This window comes from Zootoca vivipara, chromosome 11 (genome assembly GCF_963506605.1).
Source record: "Zootoca vivipara chromosome 11, rZooViv1.1, whole genome shotgun sequence".
NCBI lineage: Eukaryota > Metazoa > Chordata > Lepidosauria > Squamata > Lacertidae > Zootoca > Zootoca vivipara.
The window spans coordinates 9299633-9325267 of NC_083286.1; the positions used below are offsets into that span (position 1 = coordinate 9299633).

General features: G+C 43.4%; 1 protein-coding gene across 2 annotated transcripts in view; it reads left to right on the top strand.

The window, feature by feature from the left end:
* Positions 1 to 3870: 3870 nt before the first annotated feature.
* LRRC2 (leucine rich repeat containing 2) overlaps positions 3871 to 25635 on the top strand; it is a 69513-nt gene continuing 47748 nt past the window's right edge. The window contains exons 1-3 of one of the 2 annotated variants that reach the window (XM_060280112.1): positions 3886 to 3995; positions 7573 to 7655; positions 15324 to 15469. In XM_060280112.1, coding sequence (XP_060136095.1) covers positions 15345 to 15469 — 125 coding nt within the window. In that variant the 5' untranslated portion in view covers positions 3886 to 3995; positions 7573 to 7655; positions 15324 to 15344. Of the gene's footprint in view, positions 3996 to 7572; positions 7656 to 15323; positions 15470 to 25635 lie in introns of both variants that reach the window. The other variant, XM_035099800.2, reaches the window with a different exon arrangement.

The window sequence follows — 25635 nt, forward strand, 5'->3', positions numbered from 1 at the left end:
CCTTATTAAAACTTTGGTCTTCCTGATTTCTGATTCTTACGATAATTTTTGCCAAACTAGCAAAATTTAGTGCCCAGAGTTTTCTGTGGGAATTTAGGCTACACTCCGCTGCACACTTGCCTGGGAATAAACCCCATTTTATACACTGGGAATTGTGAGTACATGTGCACAGGATTGTGTTGGAAACTGTGCTGAAAATGCAAAGAACCATTACTGATTTGGAAGACATACCTCCTGTCGTTTATGTATGTAAGTTGAGACTATATGATCTACAGCAGGTGTGGCGCTGAACTACTGCTGCCACCTGCCCATTGGCCATCAGAGCATTAACCATCTTCAGCCAGCAGATGGCACTGTGAGTTTCATTGCTAATACATCATCTCCTTTTGCAATGCACGCTTCTCCCCCCACCCCGGAAAATACCCACAACATGGGTGTAATTATGACAGTCTTGTAACAACAATAACAAGGGGGTCTGTGTTGGTCCACTAGGGGAAAAAACACAGGTCTGCAGTTGGCTAATGTCTATATTTGGACCCACCAAAAGTCTCAACAATGCGGAAACCTTTTGTGGCGTCTCAGCATCCCCAAACTGCGGCCCTCCAGATGTTTTGGCCTACAATTCCCATGATCCCTAGCTAACAGGACCAGTGGTCAGGGATGATGGGAATTGTAGTCCAAAACATCTGGAGGGCCGAAGTTTGGGGATGCCTGTCTCAGACTCTTCATCCAGCAAGATGCTACCGTACACAAGTTAGAGAAGGTGGCTGGATGAAGAAAAATAATAAACAAAAAGGGGGAAGAATTAAGCTACAACAGCCTCATAGTTATACTTTCACAGTTATTTGAGAGGGCAAGATTTTCTTTGGGTTATCCAAACAAGCAAAAAGGGTATGTTATGGGGGACAATAACCTCTCAATTCAGGGATCAGGGGCTACCATGTTACTCATCTTTTCTTGTTTAATAGACGAAGGTTGCATATCATTAGCACCTGCAAACAGGCAGAAAACAAAAAATGAAGTATGGGTGTAGCCAAGGGGATGCAGGGAGGGGCAGCTGTCGCCCTAAAACAATAAAAAATAAATAAAAATACATAGCAAACTGAGGTTCTGCCCCCCCCCAACAAAAGGCCTGTCTCCCTAACAAAGATCCTGGCTACACCCATGCTGAAGCCTCTCATTGCTGGAAAAAGCTTCACCTGTTGATATTCTGCCTATTTTCATGGGCTTGCTGATCAGGTGGTCAGCGGTTCAAATCCCCATGACGAGGTGAGCTCCCGTTGTTCTGTCCCAGCTCCTGCCAACCTAGCAGGTCGAAAGCATGCCAATGCAAGTAGATAAATAGGTACCACTGTGACGGGAAGGTAAATGGCATTTCCGTGCATTCTGGTTTCCGTCATGGTGTTCCGTTGCACCTAGGGTTGCCAGACTCAATAGAGGACAGGACTTCTGTGCCTTTAATTGCCCTGCTCTCTTTTGAGTCCGGAAACCTTAAAGAGAAACCAGCAGACCCTTTGCTTGGAAATTAAACAGAGGGTCTGCTGGTTTCTCTTTAAGGTTTCCAGACTCAAAAGAGAGTGGGGCAATTAAAGGCACAGAAGTCCTGTCCTCTATTGAGCCTGGCAACCCTAGTTGCACCAGAAGCGCTTCAGTCATGCTGGCCACATGACCCTGAAAGCTGTGTGTGGACAATCGCTGGTTCCCTCAGCCTGAAAGCGAGATGAACACCACAACCCCATAGTCGCCTTTGACTGGACTTAACCGTCCAGGGGTCCTTTACGTTTACCTTTATTTTCACACCAATTATTGAGGTAATCATAATGATCAGGGGCATACTTTGGAAGGTTAGTCTGTGGACTTTTCAATCAGCTGCAACTGTGCTTTTCAATGTAGCTTGACAGCCAAGTGATCACATCTCTCTTTCTGCTGAGAAAGGCTTTCCCTGAGAACTCCTACTTATACAGTAGAGCCATTGTGAAAAAGGCACAGCTCAAAAAACTGACTGAAACATTGACCATCCTATTATGTGATCCCCTGCCTTTTGACTCCAACTCAAAATTCATTGCTTAAAATGCTAGACTTGGATTTATGGTTAATCACGGTGAAAGCAGAACATAAAACTAGTTTGCCGTGTTATGCTGGCAAAAATAAATAATAAAAACCCCCTATAATCATGGAACTTTATCAGTAGCATAATATAGTTGACAGTGAGATGCTCTCTGTGCAATTTCTGAAGTGGTCCATTATCATTAGTCTTGGTTTACATGCAGTCACCAGAGGAAAGTGCTCACTCTCAAATATACATGAGAAAAGCTCATTTGAGGCAATATGACCTTTGTACATTTCGAGTAATTTGAAAGCGCAGCTTTGAAACCATAATCATAGTTCCTTGGCTGACCCAGAACGTCTGAATGTTCAAAATAATAAATCAACCCTTGGAAATCGAGAAATAAACAAAAATAACGAGATCTGCAAATGAGCTTCTCTCCCTCCCCCCCCCACTTACTGAATCCTTCAGACACACATCCATCAAACTTACGTCTGCAAACATGAAGGCTAGCAACCTGCATCTGAGCCTTCTAAAAAATAAAAACCAGAATGACCTTTCAGCCTTGTGTAGTAAGTGGCTCATATTGATTCATGTTGCTGTAGAAGAGGGGAATGCACAGAAGCCATGATCCAGTGGAAGACATTTCGGCTGATTTACTGAGTTGATTGGGATGAAAGGCTAGAATTTGATGTGACACCAATGGCCTCCTCGGTTCCTTGTCTAATGAAAGAGGCCAAAGGTTAGCCGATGGTTGGTGACATTCTCACTACTCTGCTCAGTTGCCAATAGCAGACATGGGAGATGGGGAACGCAGTGGGGATCGGAGGGTTAATGCTCCCTATACCCTTCACACTGGGTTACCAATCCATATTGTGGGGCCTCGAGTTTCCTTTAAAAGCAGCAATTCATACAAGTGCTAATTGCATGCATGGCACTGTGCCTACTTTTGGCACTTTGACAGCTGAATAAAAAGCCAAAATCAGCAGCCGCAAGTTTCCTCTGCAAAGAAATGCAGTGACGGAGGAGGCAAAACCCCTTTCTTTTTTGCCTGTTGTGCAGTGGGCAAAAGCACGGCACCTCAGCACATAGCCAATGGTGGCAACCTTCTGCATTAGCCTTCTGTTACAAGCCCCGGCAACCTGTTTACCGAGAGTCCTTGAGTGCTTCCTGGCACAGCTACTTCACATACATTTCAAAGTGGCTGTCTCAGAGATGAAGGCCTGCCAGGAAAAAAAAGTTGGATCCTTTCCTGGGAGCCCTCTTTGCGACTATATCAGGAAGCACAGAACCTGCCAAGTTCAGAAGGACAGTGGCACCTTCCCCTCTAAACAGGGAGCGTGTCTGGCCAGACTGTTTTGTGACTAGGTCCCTCTCCCCAACTCCTGCTCTGCAACACCACTCCGCTCACCCTGTAGCCATGACAGCTAGCAGGCACTTTCCGTTCTCTTTCTTATTTCCTTATTTTATTAAGAGGTCTCCAGTCTGCAGGAAATTAGTCTAATTCTAACAGAGTATCAAAAAACCAAAACAAAAACAAAACCCAACTTGGATTCTTTTCCCCTGGAATAACACTCTGGCACCTCTGTGTGATTTTAAATAACGCTGGGACCACAGGTCAAAGGAATGTTGTTTTTATCACCCTCGCCAAAGTGCTGTTAAGATGCTTAACCTATTAAAAGTTCCGTTCTTTTATCCAAACGGAGCTTTGCAGGCCTGATATTCTATCATGCCCATGGCTGCTTTCGAACCACAGATCATGTTAGCACATTACAAATATAGAACATTAGCAAATCTGGAAGGCCAGTCACGCTGGCAAGTTTAAACAAATAAAGATACTGGGCTGACCGACTGCTACTTTGTTGCTGTAAACAACCCCAGAGTTTCCAGTTTTCTTGCCACACAGGTACACTGAGGAGCTCAGAACAATAGTGCCCTTTAGGTGTAGGTAAGTGGTCGACTGTTTTGCTGGCTGTCGAGATTACAGTGGTTTGGATCTGTTGGGGATCAAACATGCAAAGTCATCAGTGATGAGTGATGCTGCTAATAGTGTTTTAGTGCCTGCCAAAATGTGTGTGTTTGCGTGAGAGACAGACAGAAAGAGAAATTAAGAAATAAATAAATATAGAGATTATAGATATAAAGTTTAAGCCTGAAACATGATAGTTTTTGGATACACTTGGTGTTTCATATACAGTGATCAGTTAACTAAACGCATTCATTACACCAACCTGAACTTGCAATGTATACAGGGCCGGCCCTACGGCCAGGCTGGGTGGTGCAGGGCACCAAGGCGCCGGGTTGCCAGGGGGGCGCCGCGCCGTGCGCAGAGCCCGCCAGACAGCCACGCTGGGAAATGGGGCGCCAGGAGGGATCGTCGCACCACGGCGCCAGGGCACCAGATATACTTAAGACGGCCCTGAATGTGTATAATGAGAGGTTTTTTTAAAAAAAATAATTTTCTTTAAAGCATACCTGATTGCAGTTACAAGTACTCTCTATGTCTCCACTGTGGAAAACAAAACAACTCCTGCCTCCTAAAAACTGTGCTATTCTATCTCAAGGGCATAGGTTATATATATATATATATATATATATATATATATATATATATATATATATGTATATGTATATGAGTTTTGGGAGATTGGCTATTTATCTTTGTTGCATGTCAGGATCTTCAGTAACATTTAAAAGAGTTATAGAACATCTGCTTCTGAAGGCCACGTGCCAGGTATCTAATGGATGTAGAGCAGATCTGGTAAGCCGAGAGATATTTGTGTGTGTGAGAGAGAAAGTGTTGCTGCAGATCAAAAAGTTACATTGCAGATGAACAAGTTATCACCTGGCGCCCATGGCTGTAACAAGAGGATGCATGTTAGTTGAAAAGTGAAATACCTCCAGGGAGAGATATTAAGGCTGGAGGCAGATGTGGAAGATAGGATTATCAGGGGCTCCAGGTTCGGAGGCAACATGCTTCCGTTTGTGGAGGACAACCGGAGGAGAGGACTATTGCTTTCATGTCCTGCTTATGTGGGTTTTCCATAGGCATCTAGCTCAATATTGTCTATATGCTGACAATATGCTGACATTGTCATGGCTGTTCAGGGTTTTAGACTGGGAATGTTCCCGGACCTACTTGGAGACGGCGGAGATGGAAGCTGGGACCTTTTGCGTGCAAAACAGACGCTCTGCCACTGAGCTATGGCCCTTTCAGGGCTCGAACACAGTGTGGGTCATGAGAGATGAGCACTGGATCCAGTTTCGGATCCGAAAAAGCCTTGGCCTGGCTCCTCAATCTAAGCCACCTGTTATTTGAGTAAAGACCAGGCCTAGCGGGGAAGGACTGGACCTCAGTGGCAGAGCAGATGTTTGCCTGCAGACACCCTCTGGTTCTGGTATGGCTGGTATGGAACCTTGTTTGAAACCTTGGAGAGCTGTTGCCAGTCGTTGGAGACTCAATGAATGAGAGAGGCCAATGGGCTAGCTCAGCCTTAGACGCTCCTAAGCTGCTATCAAACCATTCGTTGCAATTATGATAATTATTCATGAAACGCTGATATTTTGGCAATAAAATAAAGATGAAATAAATTCAGCAAGGAAGAGAAGGAGCTTCACCCACATGGCAGAAGGAGGAATCTGCCTGCGGAATGGTTTGGGCATCTCAGTGAATAAATCCCTCTCTCCGTGTAGCTACAGCAGCATCCATCAAGTTCGATGGGAAACACATTAGTGCTATGAGAGCAGGGGAAGTACAAAAAGTACTTTCAATTGACTACTAATTAATCCATAATTAAAGATGTAATTAATGAACATCCCAAGAGGAGCTTAGACTTTGTGGGCAAAGAATACAGCAATAAAAGAGAACCTTCTCAATAAAATAATTTCCTTTGATGAGTTATCGAATACAAACCCAAATGGATTTAGGGTGCTGCAGGCGATTCCCTTGCAGAGGGCGGCGAGCTGAGGGGGTGCAAAATTGAAACTGTCCATAATTGAGAAGATTCATTTGCGGGAACCAAATTTTAGTTTTGCATATGGCGCTGTATTACAAAAGTCTAGCCCGGCCTACTGTGTGTATGAGGAAAATGACAGGTTTCCGCAGGTGACGTGTTGCTCACCTTTTGGGGCCAGTGGGCACATCTGGAATTTTGTGGAAGTGCCCTGGGTGCAAATGAAAGATTGTCTGCTTTGGGGGCCTGGCATAACACAAAATGGCTGCTATAGCTAAAAGAGCAGGAAAAGAGACAAGCTCACACAATGGTGAGGGGCCTGCCTCCATTAGAACCGTCAAGTTGCAACTATGACATATATCCCAGAGCATGTCACTACTGTCCTTGCCAGACCCAGTGGTCCCAATGTATAGGGTTGCCACCATAGCTGCCAAGTCCGGGTCGTAAAGATCCGGGATCGGCAGCGCGCGCATGACCGGAAGTTGCGTGACGCAACTTCCGGTGGCGCTTCGCCCTTCTATGGGCATCAGAAAATGGCGGCGCCAGCGCCGGAAGTCGCTTCCGCACATGACCGGAAACACGTAAAAGCGACTTCCGCCGCCGCCGCCGCCATTTTCTGATGCCCATAGAAGGGCGAAGCGCCACCGGAAGTCGCGTCACGCAACTTCCGGTCATGCGCGGAAGCGACTTCCGGCGCCAGCGTCGCCATTTTCTGGTGCCCATAGAAGGGCAAAGCGGCACCAGAAAAATGGCCGCCGGGAAGAAGCGAATTTAAGGGAGAATGCCGGGATTTATCGCCAAACAGGATACCGCCGGGAAACAGTAAGAAAAAAGGGGTTTTCCCGGCGGATACGGGATACTTGGCAGCTATGGTTGCCACCTGTCCTGTATAATACAGGATTGTCCTGTATTTCAGTGTAAAATGCTACGTCCTTTATTGATACAGTTTTGTCCTGTATTTCAGGTCTTCTCTCTCTCTCTCTGCCAAGTTAGGGATCCTGTCCAAATGCATGTGTTTTAAAGGGTGTGTGAAAGCTCTGGGTAGCCAAGCACAGATACATTTATAAATTCATGTGTGTTTGTGTACGCATGTTTGTGTGTGTAACAAATTCCCGAGGGACCATCCTGTTTGGCTGCAATAGATTGTAATGGATTGCTTTGAAGTCACTTCAGCACCAGATTAAGGAGAGAAAAAATTGCCCCAACTGCCCCCCCTGTATTTTTCCAGAACAAATTTGGCAACCCTACCCAATGGAGATGTGGTGCTAGTTTGTACAGTAGTACCTTGGTTCTCAAACGCTTTGCTTCCCAAAGACCGAAAACATTACAATAGTTTTTCAGAAGCCGAACGTCTGATGCGGCTGTCGGCTATTGTTTCCGGGGCGCCTGCACCAATCAGAAGCCGTGCCTTGGTTTTCAAACGTTTCGGAAGTCAAACGGACTTCTGGAATGGATTAAGTTTGAGAACCAAGGTACCAATGTATTTGGTGCTTTTGTTTTTGCTATTTATTTTGCATTTTTGTTTTTGAGGCTTTTTCGGTTAATTTGTTTTTGTGACTGTGTGGAACTCAGTTCAGCTACTGATTGATTGATGGTGCAATTGCGGAAATGGATAAAAGCCACCCCCATCCAAACAATGACTATCATCAGTGCAGGTAAGAAAAAAAACTAATTTTGATTTTTATCGTCTACAATACTTACTGTCTTATTTATTTTATAGTACAGTACATTGATTATTGCTTTCATTTTATGGATCAATAGTCTCATTAGATAGTAAAATTCATGTTAAATTGCTGTTTTAGGGCCAGAGGCGTAGGAAGGTCAGGTGGTACCCGGTGCGGAAAATTTCTTGTCACCCCCCCCCATTTATTTTTATTTGCCTGCAAAAATGGTTTTACGTTATTTCATATTTTCTTACAAAGGAATGTGGATTCTGGGCCTCTGATAACAAGTAGGTGACTATGGACAGATACTTAAATCTCTAGGATGGACTGTGTTTTGGCTTGTGCTATTTTATTTATATTTATTTTTAATTTATTTAATAAAATTTATTTTTAAAAACCTGCAAAGTGGTTTACCAAAACACAAAAAACAAAAAAACCCCACAGCAGTAAAATCAAGAAAAATTAACAACCCTACTTTAAAACATACCAAAGCTAAAATATTAAGATTAAAATTACTTCAACTTCCTAAGCATCTAGGTATGCTTGCCTAAAGAAGAATGCTTTCAGCAGGTGCCTGAAAAGAGTCTAGCAAAGGCATGTGCTTTCTTGCAATAGGCTGGGAGTTCCAAAGTGCAGGTGCTGTCACAGTAAACAATGCAGTACAGATGTTATGTGGAACCTGTAGTAGTGCTTGAAACTACTGAAGGGGAGGTTTCAGTATTTATTTATTTATTTATTTATTGTGATTTCACCATGCTCTGTATTATCTAATCCAGTGGTTCCCAACAGGTGGTCCGGGGACCCCCAGGGGTCCGTGAGCTATGCCAGAGGGGTCCGCAAGATGCTATTAGAATAAAAAATATATTAAATATATTTCGTATGATAACAGATTTTTTGATTTGGCCGCTTCCTGCATGAGCAGAGTCTAGCGCAAAACTAGAATTAGATAGAGGCAGTAGTTCTGCTGTATGCCGTTAGGTGGCGCTTTACAAACACTACTGTTTTGCAAAGAGGCAGCGCGTGCATTCTACTAACGCTCACCTCCCCAAGATGCTTTGCGCGCGTCGGCTTCATTTGTGTGCTACTGCGCAGGTACCCTGTCTTCTCCATTCCCCTCCCTCCTCCCTGGCGCGCGCTGCCTCTTTGCAAAACAGTAGTGTTTGTAAACAAGAAACTTGGAGATAAGGCAATGAAAAAGATCCTTCCATTTGCAACCACATATCGGTGTGAGCAAGCATTTTCTTCCATGTGTTTCATGAAAAACAAATATAGGAATCGGCTCGACATGCGGTTGGATTTCAGAGTGAAAGTTTCAAGTTTGGAACCTAATATTTCAGAAATAATGGACTCAAAGGACAGATTTAACTCATCTCATTAAGGACTGAAAATTAAAACTAACTGTATACTGATGGAGTACTCTGTTGTAACTGTAAAAAACGTATAAATATAAAATATAAAAAGACTCTTAATTTGGCTCTCACTTTTTAATTTTAATTTTAGGATTCGGAATTAATGGGGGTCCTTGTCACAATAGCGGCTCGATGAGGGGTCCTCGAGAAAATTTTGTTGGGAACCCCTGATCTAATCTACTAGGCCTAGTCTCATTTACTTCACATAGGCCGACTTTCCAGGACCCAGGAAGCATAGCTGCCAAGTTTCCCCTTTTCTCGCGAGGAAGCCTATTCAGCATAAGGGAAAATCCCTGTAAAAAAGGGATAACTTGGCAGCTATGCCGGGAAGCCCAGCGGAGGGTAGGGTAGTAGGGCAGTTCATAATAAACTTTTCTTTTCTTAAAAAAAAAAGCCTGCTCCAAAGGTCTTATTTTACTAAACTAGGGATTATATAGCTATATCTGAAATTTTCATGCATATCAGTTAATATCTTGACCTTGCTCCACTGGCGGTTCCCTCGTTGCAAGAAGTTGCAGGGAACCAGGCAGAAGGCCTTCTCGGTGGTGGCGCCCGCCCTGTGGAACGCCCTCCCATCAGAGGTCAAAGAGAAAAATAGCTACCAGACTTTTAGAAGACATCTGAAGGTTTAGGGAAACTTTTAATGTTTAATAGATTATTTTATTTCATTTTTCTTTTTTTTCTTTTTTAAATATTTTTATTAAAATTTTGTATAACATGAAAACATAGCAAATTAACACAACAAAACATCGAAAACATCAAAAAACCAAAAAGAAAACACAACAATACAAACAATAAACACATACATCATCTTGTATCATCTTTTTAAATCATTGTCCCTTTTGCTTCCCCAACTCCCCTCTATCTGATTTTCATTTTAAATTCATCTGTAACAGTTTCTATTTCATTACTTTTAATTTTATCATCGCGTATTTTTCTTAATTCATCTTAATCTCAGCCTTTTATTTGTATCTCAATTTCCTACTTTATAATCTCCTCTTTTCCCCCCTAATGCCTTAACTTCCGTGTTTCCCTAGATGTTCAGACTTTCAATTCTCAAAAATAATTCCCTAAATATAATTTGAATTTTCTCCAATCTTCCTTCATTCTTTCATCTGCCTGATCTCGGAGTCTTCCTGTCAATTCTGCCAATTCCATAAAGTCCCGCATTTTCATTTGCCATTCCTGTAGAGAGGGCAATTCCTCTTTTTTCCAGTATTTCGCGATTAAAATCCTCGCAGCTGTGGTGGCGTACATAAACAAATTGACATCTTTTTTGGGGATTTCTTCCCCTATTTTATTTCATTTCATTTTTCTGTTGGAAGCCGCCCAGAGTGGCTGGAGAAACCCAGCCAGATGGGCGGGGTATAAATAATAAATTATAATTATTATAATTATTATAATTAAAATTTCAGCCTTCACGACATAGGATAACAGCCAAGTAAACAGCTATTTTCATGGAGGAGGGTCAAGATATTAACTGATATGCATGAAATTTCATATATAGCTATATAATCCCTAGTGTAGTAAGATAAGACTTTTGGAGCAGGTTTTTTTCTTTTTAAAAAAGTTTTTTATGAACCACCCTAGTAGGGCAGTAATTGTTCCTTGATAATTTGTCACCCCCCTCCATGATGGTACACGGGGTGGACCGCCCCCCGCCCCACCTTTCCTACGCCCCTGTTTAGGGGTTGTTTTTAAAAGTCTGGAAAGGATTAATCTGTTTTGCATTACTTTCTATGGGAAAGCATGCCTTGGTTTTGGAACGGACTTCCGGAACAGATTAAGTTTGAGAATCAAGGAACCACTGTAAAGCGTGTAAGTGACACAACCCATGTGCCTACTGCTTGCATACATTGCCACTATGACAGGGAGCCATGATCACATTGTAGCGGCAAACCAACAAATCAGATATATTCACATGAGACACGGGTCTGTGACTCTGATGCGCTTCATGTCAAACCATGTTGGTGCCATTTGTTGCTGTGGTTCAGGCTGGCGCTGAGACCACACTCAAACTTTTCTGGGAAGCCAGGTGCAGGTAGGGTTGCCATATTTCAAAAAGACCCCAAAATTGTTGAGCTTTTTAAAGGAAACGCCCCAAAATTTTACAAAAAGGCTATTTTTCAGTTGACTTGCCTAAGTGCCACCTTTTGGAAATACCCACCTACCCCCCCCCCACCCCCCGGACGTCAATTCCGCCTTTGAAATCTGAGTAATGTTCAGGAAAATTTGGATGTATGGCAGCTCTAGGTGCAGGAAGAAAGGAACACTTCAGAGGAATGTTGTGGGAAAGGCTGGAGCATGCTACTTAGAGACCTATCAAATCTATGTTTTCTAAGGCACAGAGCGAGTTTTCATGGGGAAAGTGCTGGGGTGGGAGGGAAGAGCTCAGACACAGAGCTTTGAAGTGTGGACCTGTGCCGAGAAACACAGCACAAAAGGAAGCCTAGATGAGCTTTTAGTTAATGAGTGCTGCGATGACATACAGTTTGCGAAAACTACATTTCAACAGAAGATTCATCTTGAGAATGTGTTAACTGTGCACATTAGTTTCAGCAGAACCTCAGCACACCTAACATCTCTGGCAGAACTGGGTCTGCAGGCTTCCTTGTAAAAGTAAAATAAATGGAGGGGAAATATGTAAATGGTATTGGTTTCCGCAAAACAAATACATAAACAAAACCAGGAAGCCAGGACCGATGAAACGTGCAAATAATAAAAATTCCATTTCTGAAGCCTGAAACTGTGAATAATATTGGAAATGTAAGTAACACTAATGTGGCACGCAGTGACTGTTGAATAATAATTTAAAAAAAGCAGCTTCAGATCTAGCCGTTGTGCGAATGGTAGCAGCAGCTTTGAAAATGCTCCAAAAATCAGAAAAGGATTTTGCAGCAGCCCTGAGTTATGGCTGATGCATTGACACATTCCTTTTGTAAATCTGACGTAGCCATCGGAGAGGCACCGGCATGATTCTAGCTCAATCTGTTCAACGCAAGCATATTGATTCAGGCCCAGTAAATTCTCCATGTGTAAATAGGTATTGCTAAAGCTAGGATTACCTGCTACAGCTACCATAGACTCCAGCATGCAGACCTTGTAACAGATGATGCCGTTGTAAATTAGTCATCAGCTCCCCTTTCCCCAGTATTGGACTCTTTCTTCTGTGGCTGAGTCCCTCTTCTTTTTATAGTGTATTGCCAAAGAGGCCAACTTTCATGATCTCTCTGAGTAATAGATCATAAAGCTGAGTGAAACAACAACAATGTATCATCTAAGAAAGGTGGCCTGTGACCTCAAGAATAATTCAAAAGCAGGCGCTCTTCAGGAAAGATGGGCTTCGCCAGCAACAGATCTAGTATAAAGTCATTCAGAAACTGCAGCTAAATGCCCTTCCACCCGAATCCTGTGGGCTGTAGGTGGCAAAAGCACATCCGAGAGAGGAGGCGCCATAAATCAGCAGGTGCTTTCTGACAGTTTCCCCCATAGCGTGAGCAGCTAGGCAAGGAGGATTTATCCAAATATGCCTTATTCAGATATACGTAACAGGAGCACTTCCTTTGCCAGGACAGAGCTGGGTATTTATGGGAGATGATGCAGGTGATAAATCGTACATGAGTCAGAAGGTGGAAGCACGGGTGGTAGAATACGAAATGAAAGGCATGTAACTGGAGGAGGTCGGTGTGCACATTTGTGATTTATATCTGCCCCTTGCCATGCAGTAGGAGCGTATCATACAGAAGTGACATGAGAATTAGTCTTCATTACGGGAGTGCCCTTGAATTTCTCATGAGGATGCCCACTAGCTTTCCCCAATCTCATGCTCTCTATACTTTTGGACTACAATTCCCATCATCCCTGACCACTAGCCATGCTGCTTGGTGCTGATGCGAATTGTAATTCCAAACATCTGAAGAGCACAAAGTTGGGGGAAGCTGCTCTAAAATGTCCCTTGCAGGATAGGGTACGGTAATCAGGCTCATAAGGGGACTGCTATGCTAGCTTGCCTTCTATTTATGTGTGAGCATGCATGTGGTTTCCAGAAGGCCACCTGCCCAGGCATTGACCATACCCATAAGAATATACCAGTAGGAAGCTGTCCTATGCGGCTTGGGACCCCTGTACCTACGGGGCCGCCTCTCCTGGTATGCCCCGCGGAGGACCTTAAGGTTTACAAACAACAATATTCTGGAGATACCGAGCCATAAGGTGGCTAGATTGGCCTCTACTAGGGCCAGGGCCTTTTCAGTATTGGCCCCAATTTGGTGGAACGCTCTTTCACAGGAGACCAGGGCCCTGAGGGATTTGTCATCTTTCTGCAGGGCCTGCAAGACAGAGCTGTTCCGCCTGGCCTTTGGGTTGGACTTAGTCTGACCCCTGCGTTTTCCTCCCTCATGGCTTGGATTTATGGACTACTTAAAATGAGGCTGCATTTTAAATTTTAATACTGTATTTTAATCTGTATTTTAATTAATTGCTTTTTATGTTTTATTGTAATTTTATTGGTGTGAGCCGCCCTGAGCCTGGTTCTGCCTGGGGAGGGCGGGGTATAAATAAATTATTATTATTATTATTATTATTATTATTATTATTATTATTATTATTATTATACTGAGGCAGATCATTCCAACCAGCTCAGGACAGTCTACACAGAATGGCAACAGCTCTTCTAGATTTCAGGCAGTGTTCTCTCCCGGCCCTACCTGAAGATGCTGGGAATCGAACCTGGAATCACCTGGATGCAAATCAGATGCTCTACCACTGAGCTACAGCCCCTCCTTTTTTCATTATACAGTGATACCTTGGTTCTCAAACTTAATCTGTTCCAGAAGTCCGTTCTAAAACCAAAGCCTTCCAAAACCAAGGCGCGCTTTCCCATTGAAAGTACTGCAAAATAGATTAATCTGTTCCAGACTTTTAAAAACAACCCCTGAAACAGCAGTTTAACATGAATTTTACTATCCAACAAGACCACTGAACCATAAAATGAAAGCAATAAACAATGTACTGCAGTCACACAATCAATCAATCAATCAATCAGTAGCTGACCTGGGTTCCACACAGTCACAAGAACAAAACAAAAGAGTAAAATAAATAGCAAAAACAGACAGACCTCAGTGTAACACAGGGATAAGCAACCTAAGGCCTGGGGGCCGGATGCGGCCCAATCGCCTTCTCAATCCGGCCCGGGAATCTACATGAGTAGAATGTGTTCTTTTATTTAAAATCCATCTCTGGGTTATTTGTGGGGCATAGGAATTCATTCATTCCCCCCCCCCCCATATAGTCTGGCCCTCTACGTGGCTTGAGGGATGGTGGACCGGCCCACGGCTGAAAAAAGTTGCTGACCCCTGGTGAAACACTCAAAATGGAAGTGTGGCACTCAAATCGGAAGCATAACACTCAAAACGGAACATGTTCAGTTTCCAAAAAAAGTTCGCAAACCAGGACGCTTACTTCCGGGTTTGCAGTGTTTGGGTTCCAAGTTGTTTGTGTTCCAAGGCGTTTGAGAACCAAGATACCACTGTATACAGTATATGGATGGATGGATGGATGGATAGATAGATAGATAGATAGATAGATAGATAGATAGATAGATAGGAGGGCACTAATTTTTAAAATTGTACCCAGAAAAGTGCTTTACTGCTAATTAAAAGTTCAGTTACAAAAATTAACAGAGTTATAAAATGGTGCTTAGCACAAAGGGTGTTAAGCTGTGACAGGTCACACTCTATGTCCCTTCAAAGAGATGCAAAGAAAGTTCTAAAGACACAACTGGAAGTGTTCGATGGATTTTAAGAAAGTCGGCTTCAAAGACTCCAGATGAAAGCTGGATAGAGTTCCATAGGGAGAGATTCTGTAACATAAAAGAGTTAAAAAGGGATTTCCTTTACGTTGAAATGAATGTAGGTTATGGAAAAAGTTACGTAAGTTACGTAACCCATGTTAAAAAGTGGATAGAGAGAGGAACAACATATTATTTGTTGGAAACCACCCTGCGGCAGGATGGATACAGTACTGAAGGTGATGAATAGAGTAAGGAATATGGATTATTAAAATTATTGCAAGTACTAACTCTAATAATTTTTTTTGTTTTGGTTTGATTGTCATGTCCTCATCTGAAATGAGGACTGAAAGGATTGTATGCCTATGTCTAACTATGGTATATTATCTTCTTTTCTTATCTTTAAGTCATCGGCTTCTTTTTCCTTATAATGACACCATATTAATAAAATTGTTATTGCAGGAGAATCTTAATGTCAGCAACATGGGGCATCAGGTGATCATATTAGACTTTTCGGCCATAAGAGGATTGTGGGAGATTCGGGTTAAGAAGCACAAAGAACGGGAAAAAAAGGAGAAGCAACGAATAGCCCAAAGCGCATTAGAAAAGTAAGGAAATGTATTATTCTTTTTAATATAAATCTGATTAATTGCCTGAAAACTGAATTATAAATCAAGCTGTCGATGAATCATTGTCAACAATAGCCTGTCTGCATTATTTTATTAGATAATTTCCCTTTTCCTAGGGGGATGCACGCTAACACCCAGCATTCTTAAACACATTGCAGAAGTTAAATATCTCTTGGCTTTATGATACCGGAGACGAGCTATTTCAGACTCTACCCCGAAATTACCTTCTGATTTCAGCACATTGCATTACATTTATTGGGATGGCTATAGCTGCATTAGGACATGAGCAAAACCGTGCAAACTTAGTATAGCACTGAAAATAAAATAAATCAAACTCCATGCCTGCATTTATGGAAACTTTGAAAGAGACTTGATGAAACAGGCCAAGGATTCACTTCGTTGCGCATCTGTTTCCAACAGCGGTGAGCCAGAGAGTTCCCCAAAGACTTTGACTTTTATTTGAACGGTTAACCACCTTGGACTTTTAAATACAAAGCGGGGTGTATCTGTTTTCAACCAACCAACCAACCTCACCATCCCTCCCCTAAGGTTTTCCCTCAACAGCTGCTATTGAGAGGCATGAGTTCTATGGGTGCATTTAGGGATTTTTTGACTCTGGCCTCAATGGTCTTTGGGGGAAATCTGCCTCTTTATGCGAGTTATTTCATTTACTTTAAAAAAGCTAGTGCGCAATCCTGCTGCATTTGTGGGCCCAGCTGTTCATTTGACTGAGGTGGGGTGTGATGGGTGCGGTCCGCTCCAGGCGCTACCTCGGGGGGTGGTTGACATTGCCGCCCCACCCTCCCAGATGCCCTGGGCTGTGCACCCCCCTGGGAGGCTCGTGGTGGCCGGTGTGCACCCCCTGGGATGCGCGCGGCGGCCTCTGGTATGCTAGCCCTGCCCCCTCAGGCGGCTAGCCCCACCCCCGGGTGCATGCTGTTCCGGGTGCCAGAGCACCTAGCTCCGCCTCTGGGTGGAGCAGGGGTGGAGCTCTGTCCTAAAGTGGAAGCTTGACAGCATTGGTAACAACCATTTCTAGACATTTCCCCCATGGCATCACATGGCAACCAACTGTGGCATTGCCAAGCTTGTGGCAAATATTTCGACTGTGTGAAAAAGTACTCTCTTCTGTCTGTCCTAGCTACTGCCAACAAATTTTATCCAGTGCCCCAGGTTCTGGTATCAGGGGTGAATAGTATCACTTTCCCTAAAACATGCATAATTCCATAAACCTCTAGCATCCCCTCCCTAAGTTGTCCTTTAATAGAACAATTAAAAGGTACTTACCCTTTTCTCATTGAGATGTTCCAGACTCTTTATCATGTTAGTTGCCTTTGTATCTCTGCACTGTCATTCTTTTAAGATAGGAAGATAAACATTGGAAAATGCCCCTTTAAAATGTGCTGGGAGGGAGGATTATTGGGTTATTCTTGTTTTTCTTTTTATTGTGTATTTTGTGTTTTTATATTGTGATTGTATGTTGTGAACTGCCCCGAGACCTGGATTTATAGGGTGGTATACACATTTTGTTGTTGCTGTTTAGTCGTTTAGTCGTGTCCGACTCGTTCCGGTTTCCGCCTGCAGGAATGGCGGACCTGTTTTCCATCTCTCTGACCTTCGTAAGGAATTTGGCGGTTGCTAGGGGAGTAAATGGCAACCCCCTACCCTCTCCGGGGGTTACGGAGAGGGGCCGCTGGCCCGCGATGCCCCCAGACCCACTCCGACTGTTTTTGGAGTGGGGGGAGCTTGGGCTGAGCACTTACGAGGGCCAGGACTCCCGGACGCTAATCTGCATGGCGGGGATTTCCATGGTTAAAGAAGATAATTAGGCTTAAATCTATGGACATACTTCAGAAGGAGGGGAAGAAGCGCTGTTTACTGCTGAGAAATTTATGCTGCTGAAAGGAGAGGAGTCAAAGATTGTACTGCATCTGGAAGAAGGATTGATGGGGACGGAGCGATAAGGGAAGCGAGTTTTTATTTTTATTTTCCTTCATATTGTTGCCTCGTACCTTCCCGGACGCGATGTCCTGGCTTGTTTGGAGTGAAAGAGAAGCAAAAGACTGTGTGAGTTGAACTTTATAACTGTTGTTACTGAGCATATTTTTTTAAAGATGTGGAGTTGCTGATGAGAAAAGCCTCCCCCTAGTCGGGCGGAAGGAGTTCTGGACGCGCTCGGAGGATTTATGAGTTGTGACGCACTTTAAATTGGAGCAGCGACCTGAAGCTAAGTTCAGCTATAGGGCAAGGAGATCCATTAATTTACCAAGAGTTTATGGTTTGATGTTTGGGTCTCCTGCCTGAAAAAGCTGTAAATTCTATAATGATCGTGAATCTTCATGGCTATGAGAGAAAGCGAAAGTGATTTGAGCTTTTTGAGATGGCGCTGCTTCGGGCTGCTTCGACGCAACAAGGAGCTCCATTAAGAAGATTTATGGGGAGGCTGGACTGATTAACTCACACAGGAGAAAGAACATCTGTGAAACGTTGTTTGATATTTATCTCAGCGGCTGGGAAACAATCGGATGAAAGTGGAAAACATCTATGTGACTGTAAGGGGAAGATCTGGATTATTATGAACTTGGAGGACGATTTGAACTTTAGAAAAAAGACGGCAGTGGACAGTTGCGAGGAATTCCCAATTTCTTGAAGCATGGGAACCCAAATAAAAAATTCTTTAGATGATTTGGCATAACATTCGGTTTGATTGATATATATATGTGTATAATTTGAAATATTGAATGTGATATAATTGGTTTTAATTGGAAAATTAATAAAAATATTTTTTAAAAAAAATAGTCGTGTCCGACTCTTCATGACCCCATGGACAAGAGCACGCCAGGCACTCCTGTCTTCCACTGCCTCCCACAGTTTGGTCAGACTTATGTTCATAGCTTTGAGAACACTGTCCAACCATCTCGTCCTCTGTTGTCCCCTTCTCCTTCCCAACATCAGGGTCTTTTCCAGGGAGGCTTCTCTTCTCATGAGGTGGCCAAAGTACTGGAGCCTCAGCTTCACGATCTGTCCTTCCAGTGAACACTCAGGGCTGATTTCCTTCAGAATGGATAGGTTTGATCTTCTTGCAGTCCATGGGATTCTCAAGAGTCTCCTCCAGCACCATAATTCAAAAGCATCAATTCTTCGGTGATCAGCCTTCTTTATGGTCCAGCTCTCACTTCCATATATCACTACTGGGAAAACCATAGCTTAAACGATACGGACCTTTGTTGGCAAGGTGATGTCTCTGCTTTTTAAGATGCAAATTTAATAAATAATAATATTAAATAGTAATATATCAGGCTGGACTGATTGCCCATCTTGCACAGTATTATTATTATTATTATTTGCCTAATTTTTAATGTTTTACCTCAGAGTATGCTTAGAGGACTTGGCTTTCATAAGAAACAAACATTTTCACATTTAACAGGAAATATCTTTAATACCAGAAGTCTACAGAAACACTTAGCAACCACAAATCTACAAAACATAGATGTATTCTGAGGGCAACTCTTAAATTCTCTCTGAATTACCAGAGAGCTAATTGCATTCACCTTCATATAATAGGAGCAGGGCTGCATGTTTATTCAAACTGAACAGATTCAGGTTTTCATCAGCTATGCATGAGGAGGACACAGGCTTATATTAACATTTATTTCAATTTGCTGAAAAGTTTATGAGCCACCCAATGGTCTCTAGCACGCAAGAAGTCAAAGAGTTCCTCTGTACACTTTTCCTCTTTACGGAACTTGGATGACATTTGAGCATTTCACTCCTCTAAACCAGGACTCAGCAAACTTTTTCAGCAGGGGGCCGGTCCACTGTCCCTCAGACCTTGTGGGGGGCCAGACTATTATTTTTTTGGGGGGGGAGAACGAATTCCTATGCCCCACGAATAACCCAGATATGCATTTAGATAAAAACACATATTCTACTCATGTAAAAACACCAGGCATGCCCCACAAATAACCCAGGGATGCATTTTAAATAAAAGCACACAGTCTACTCATGTAAAAACACCAGGCAGGCCCCACAAATAACCCAGAGATGCACTTTAAATAAAAGGACACATTCTACTCATGTAAAAACACGCTGATTCCCGGATCGTCCGCGGGCCGGATTTAGAAGGCGAATGGGCCGGATCCGGCCCCCGGGCCTTAGTTTGCCTACCCATGCTCTAAATGTTCCCAAGCTTTCACACATTTCTGAGTCTGTTCACAATGCTCCCGGACAGTGGTTAAAGGATTCACAAGCTCTTCTTCCTCACTTCGGCCTTCCAGCGCCTTCTCATCCTGCCAACCCCATCTCTCCAAATTTCCCTCAAGCCTCATGCAACTTCCCCCATCTAGCACAGTATTGTCTGCTCTGACTGGCAGCAGCTCTCCTGAGTCTTTCTCATCCTTTTTAAAATTGGAGATCCTGGGACCTTTATCAAAGCAAAGCACATGCTCTTCCATTGATCTGTGGCCCATCGCCTGAATTACGGTATTTCCAGAACTGTGTACAGCATTTCCCTGCCATATCATAGCCTATGGCCACATTACCATTTACTCTGGCTCCAGTGTGCTCTGGCCACTAGCATTTGAAGCTGTGTACACACAGTGTTAGTCACAATCTATATCTACTCCGTAATTGATGAGAAACACCGCTGAGAAGCTGAGGTGTAGCACACGGCCAGATGGCAGCTTTAGGAGGCTGCAGGCACGGGAAAACCAAACTGTTAATGTGCATTGGGGGAAGACAGCTCTGTCCCCTCTCTGATGTGTACAGCAACATGCAAATACAATGTGAGACACATGGGAGATGAAGCAACGTCACTGTCTTTTGAACCACTACTAACATGTACATATCCATTGATTGGAAAGCCTGCACTTAAGCAGTGTAATATGGTAAAAATCATTTGACAATACTGCAATGATGATATGCTTTTAGGCTTGACAAAGGCTGCAATTATGTTTAAAAACGCTCCATTTGAATTGCATGTGGCATATTTCATATCAACCCAAGAGAAAGAAAGAAAATCTTTTGATAAATTGAGGGTTTGATGTGTCAGGGATAAACAGTGTATTTTGTCAAGTGAGTTAAACGATTGCTTTTCATTTGATTATATCGGCTAAAAGTGGCATGTAAAACCTTGTTATTGCGAGCTTTAAATAGAAGCTGTTGACGTTACTTTGAGAGAGGCTAAAAGAGTCCAGCAGGTATTGTCAATGGAGCAGGGGTTTGTTATGTTACAAAGGCTTTCATCAATGCGTTCTCCAGTCGCAAAACTGTTTTAAAGACACGCTGAAGAGGACTCTTCTGTCGACAGCTGGATTCTCTCTTCCCCAAGGCAGTGCTATTTGGTGTTCAGTTCCCCTCACTCCATAAGATCTTATGAGATTTCAGGGAGATCTCATGAGATCTTGCTGGAAATCAGTGCCAATGCCTGCGCCGCTTCTCTGCTGGTGGCGGAGGTGCCTGGGTGGGCAGGGCTCCCATGGGGGCCTCCACAACCCCACCTCATGGCTGAGCCAGGCCTGGTGAGCATAACCATAACCCCTCCTTGCCTGACTTTGCTACCATCCATCACACCTCTGTGGGCAGACCCTCCATGCACTGGGGGATCAGTATTTACAGGGGAGAAGCTGCTGTAATTATGGGAGCTCCCTGTGCAATTTAGAACCCCGGTTATGCTGAGTTCAGGCCTTTGTCTTCCAATGCATAGAGGAAGCAGGGCCAGTGTCAGGAATGTGCCCCCCACCACCACTACACCGGGAGAGTCAGCCTCGAAAATTGAGCTGAATGATGAAGAGGGTGACTCTGGAGATGAGAGTTGTCTGTCTGATTTTAGAGAGAACAGCCCAGGGCCCCTCCTTTCCAAGGAAGAAGCAGTTAGTTCCTAAGGGGAGGAAGAGTTGGATGTCGGCCAAGGCATTGCTAGGCAACCAGCAGATAAGATGGTGTTGGAGGCTGAGTCTTCTGAGGAAGAGGTAGCTCAGCCCTGCAGTCCTAAAACTAGGAGATTAGAGAGGCTCTGAGAGCAAGGGAAGGGAAGGAAACGAAAGGCGCTCTTCCTGTTGGGGGAGGAACGATGAGTCAGACTGAGCAACTAGATTAACGAGAGCAGGCAGATTGCCATGCTCTGAATGTGTTTTTCTTTTAAATAAACTTGTATAAAACTGACGGAGGGTCTTTGCTGTTTTATCAGGCTGCTCGCCTGCCAGGGACCATTATAGCCAGTCACACAATCCCACTCTCCATCATACAATGGGGGAATCGCCAGAATAAAGAGGGGAATTGGGTGTACTGTAGAACTGATGGGCTTGGAGAGAAGATACGCCTGCTGCTGTTGTTAGCACCCATCAGTCTTGAAAGACAATAGAGTGCACCTCTGGGGGCAAAGTCACACCACTGGAGAATCACAGTGCCTATTGTGGCTGCAGAGATCAGTAACTCGTAACTGCTGCCTCCCACATTGTTTTTGCTGCAAAGTGACTTCTCTGAAGGTCCTGGGCTGCCCAGATGACAAGACCCTTCTCTTGGCCTTGCTGATGTGGTCCAAGGGAAGCAGAGCACCAGCTTGGCTGCAAGAATTGCTGGAAGGAGACGTATTTGGCACCATCTTTAGCCTAGGGTCTCCACTCCAGATTTGTGTAGGGTTTATTTCTTAGCCTTTTCTTCTTTTATTCATCCCCTGTCTGGAATGGAAATCAATCCAGCAAAAACAATGGGCACTCACTGTTGTTGCTTTCAGTCTGCAAGTGATATGTAACGGATTGCATCCCCAGCAATTCCATTGTGTTTCCTTTACACTGAAATGAATAGGGTGGAATGACATAAAGCGAATGTAATTGACAAATGACATTAACTTATGTCATTTTGCCACAGTGGTCAGTGAAGACCAACTGCAGTGGAATGGAAACAGTGCAGGGTTTTTTTGTGATAGCAAATTTTGCATTTTGATTTTTCAGAGAACAGATTTGTCTCTGAAGTGGTGGCTGTTAAGCTTTATTTGTCTGTCACAGTTTATTGCTGGTTAGGGGCTATTTTCTCGTGGTGGGCAGGTAATGTTGCTTCGTGATCTGGATTGAACTGCGGTAGTAAAGCATACAATGCACAAAATGCCAAACATTGGAGATGACATTTAAAGTTTTTTATGGCCAATTGCTACATCCTGTTACAAACTCCTAATAATTTCTCTTTATTGCCCCGTGGGGCAGATTTGTGATTCATGTGTTATTCCATGCAGCATCTACTCAGGTAGAATACACTTTGGTATAATATACAGGAAGACAGTTCCAAACATGCATCTGAGACATGTCCTTCCTTGTTAGTTACATGTTGTAAAGAGAGAATGAGGAAAGGAAGGGAAGCGGCTTCACTGTAACCAGAGTCTAGGAACACAACTCTGTGGCCTTAACCCCTTCATGCATTAACTAGCACTCATGCATAGTTACGTTTGACTGCGGTTTCTCACAAATCTAATTCATCCAGCAGTGTGGAGTAGGCAGCAAAGGAGGGACTCTAAGGCCAATCCAAGAATCTCTGCCCTGAAAAAGTATCCTATTTACCCCCACCAGACCAGAAACTAGTAGAAAACCAAAGTGCATCAAAGGATGCCTAAACTTGGGTAGGGGCAGGCTTATAAAGCCTGGCTCAAAGGTCCTCTCTGGGCCAGTGGCCATCACATGCCCCCCTTCCCCTCCCTGCCTTTGGGAGCAAACTCCTGAGTCATCTTTGCAGAGGAGGAGGGGTGGGGAGAAACACCCCTCTACTGTGCTAGCAGGAGGGATATTGACAGGGAAGAGAGAAGGGGAAAAAAACCCTTTTCCATCAGCCAAGTAGATGCCTCATGAGATTTTTTGTTTTTAAAAAGATTTTTGTTTTTTAAAAGAGATTTTTGTTTTTAAAATCCAAAGCCCTGGCTGTTGGATTAGGGAGGCGAACTGTGCACACACCCTTTCATTTCAAATAGCTAGGGTTAAGATATGCAGCAGTCTGATTCCATCATCCTCCTGGGGTTAGAACAGCCACATGGTTTCTCTTACCTTCCCGGTAAACCCAGCACTTTCTGTGTTAGCATAAGGATTCAGGAAGAGACATCAGCACCTTCCATTTTACAGGCTGGCTTAGAGTATAGCAATGAACTCTGGCTTAGACATAATGAGCTTCTACACATCCGTTTGGTCATACGTATGGCATACAAATTTCTGATTCATCTCTAGAGTTAATCAAACAACATAAAAATTCGTATCACAGTCTTTGGCTTTCCCTGCTTGTCCAAGGTTTAGAAGTACATGTTGAATGAAACGGCCAGCAATTGATTTGGTTGCTACTTTTCTGGGCCAGGAAGGCTACACAGATTCATTGAATCAGTAATGATGCTCAAGTGATTAGAGTTATCTGATCTTGAAGTGTATAACACATTTATTCAGAACAAATTAGCTATCTGCCTTTTTGAACAATCAGAAGCCTCCATATTATGTCTCTCCTGGCACTGCCTACAATTCCACTATCATTAATGCAACAGCCTATTCCCCATATAATGCGTAAGAAGGTAGTCTTGTCCCAGAGGGACAACTATGCTACTGTTTGCACCCTGTTTTAAATATATGGAGGTAGATGAGTGCCTCACTGCTCTTTGAACTTAGGAGCAAAACTAGACGGGCGCCCCCCCCCTTTTGGGTGGCACAGCATGTCAACACAAAGGCACAAAGACTCTTTTTAGAATTCATAAAATGGTGTGTGTGTGTGTGTGTGTGTTTGTGTGTGTGAGAGAGAGAGAGAGAGAGAGAAAGAGAGAGAGAGAGAGAGTAGCTGTGTCTCTTACTGCTAGTGATCCCATCTATATTATTTAACAGATGCCCATGACAGAAATGGGCAAAAAAGGAAATATTTTTTCCTAGCGGCAAAATATTCTAGTCTGAACTCTGAGAAGTTGTTTGACCCAGGGCTTCTGTGTAAGAAATCAATACAAGCTCTCCTTTCTTACTCATTTTCTTACATTTATTCTGATATTTATTTTATTATAAATAAATAATCTGGAATTTTGCTTAGCTCAATTCAGTGAGTTATAGTAACTATCAGTGGTTGGCAGTGAACACAAGGTTCACCTGGTGTATGTAGCTTTTGGAAGCAGTCTTTGTTAGGTTTTCTTAATATTAATGTGGTCAATGGTGCTACTCAGAGAGGTCTGTGTGTTTGTAATCTTAGCCTGCATGGCGGCACACCTGTGAGCTATCGACATTTCGGCACACCTGTGGTATGTTAGCAATTTGCCTAATTAGCAGGGGGAGTTTACCTGCTGCACTGAATGCAGCGATGTGATAGGATAATTGATTATTTTGAATACTGTATTTAAGTTGACCAAATGCTTTGCATCATATCTTGCTATCTTACTCTCTAACTTTGTACTCTCTGTTTGACTTACTAATTGACTAGTGTTAAAGAATTTGGTTAATGACTGGGGGACTGTGTAGTGTTGAGAAGGGGTGTTTTGCAGCTGTTTGATTATTACTTAAAATAAAGCTAAGCAAAGAAATTGCGGGCAAGTTTTTATTCCATCGCCCCAACCGCTGCGCAAACTTGGTTGGCAAAGAAAAGTCCAACAGTCTTATCTGTTTCAGGTTTGCTCTGTGTCTTTCCAGTTAGATTAGTTATTCAGAGGAAGTGGTTGTGCATTTGTTGTTGTTGTTTAGTCGTTTAGTCGTGTCTGACTCTTCGTGACCCCATGGACCATAGCACGCCAGGCACTCCTGTCTTGCACTGCCTCCCGCAATTTGGTCAAACTCATGTTCGTAGCTTCGAGAACACTGTCCAACCATCTTGTCCTCTGTCGTCCCCTTCTCCTAGTGCCCTCAATCTTTCCCAACATCAGGGTCTTTTCCAAGGATTCTTCTCTTCTCATGAGGTGGCCAAAGTATTGGAGCCTCAGCTTCACGATCTGTCCTTCCAGGGAGCACTCAGGGCTGATTTCCTTAAGAATGGATAGGTTTGATCTTCTTGCAGTCCATGGGACTCTCAAGAGTCTCCTCCAGCACCATAATTCAAAAGCATCAATTCTTCGGCGATCAGCCTTCTTTATGGTCCAGCTCTCACTTCCATACATCACTACTGGGAAAACCATAGATTTAACTATACGGACCTTTGTCGGCAAGGTGATGTCT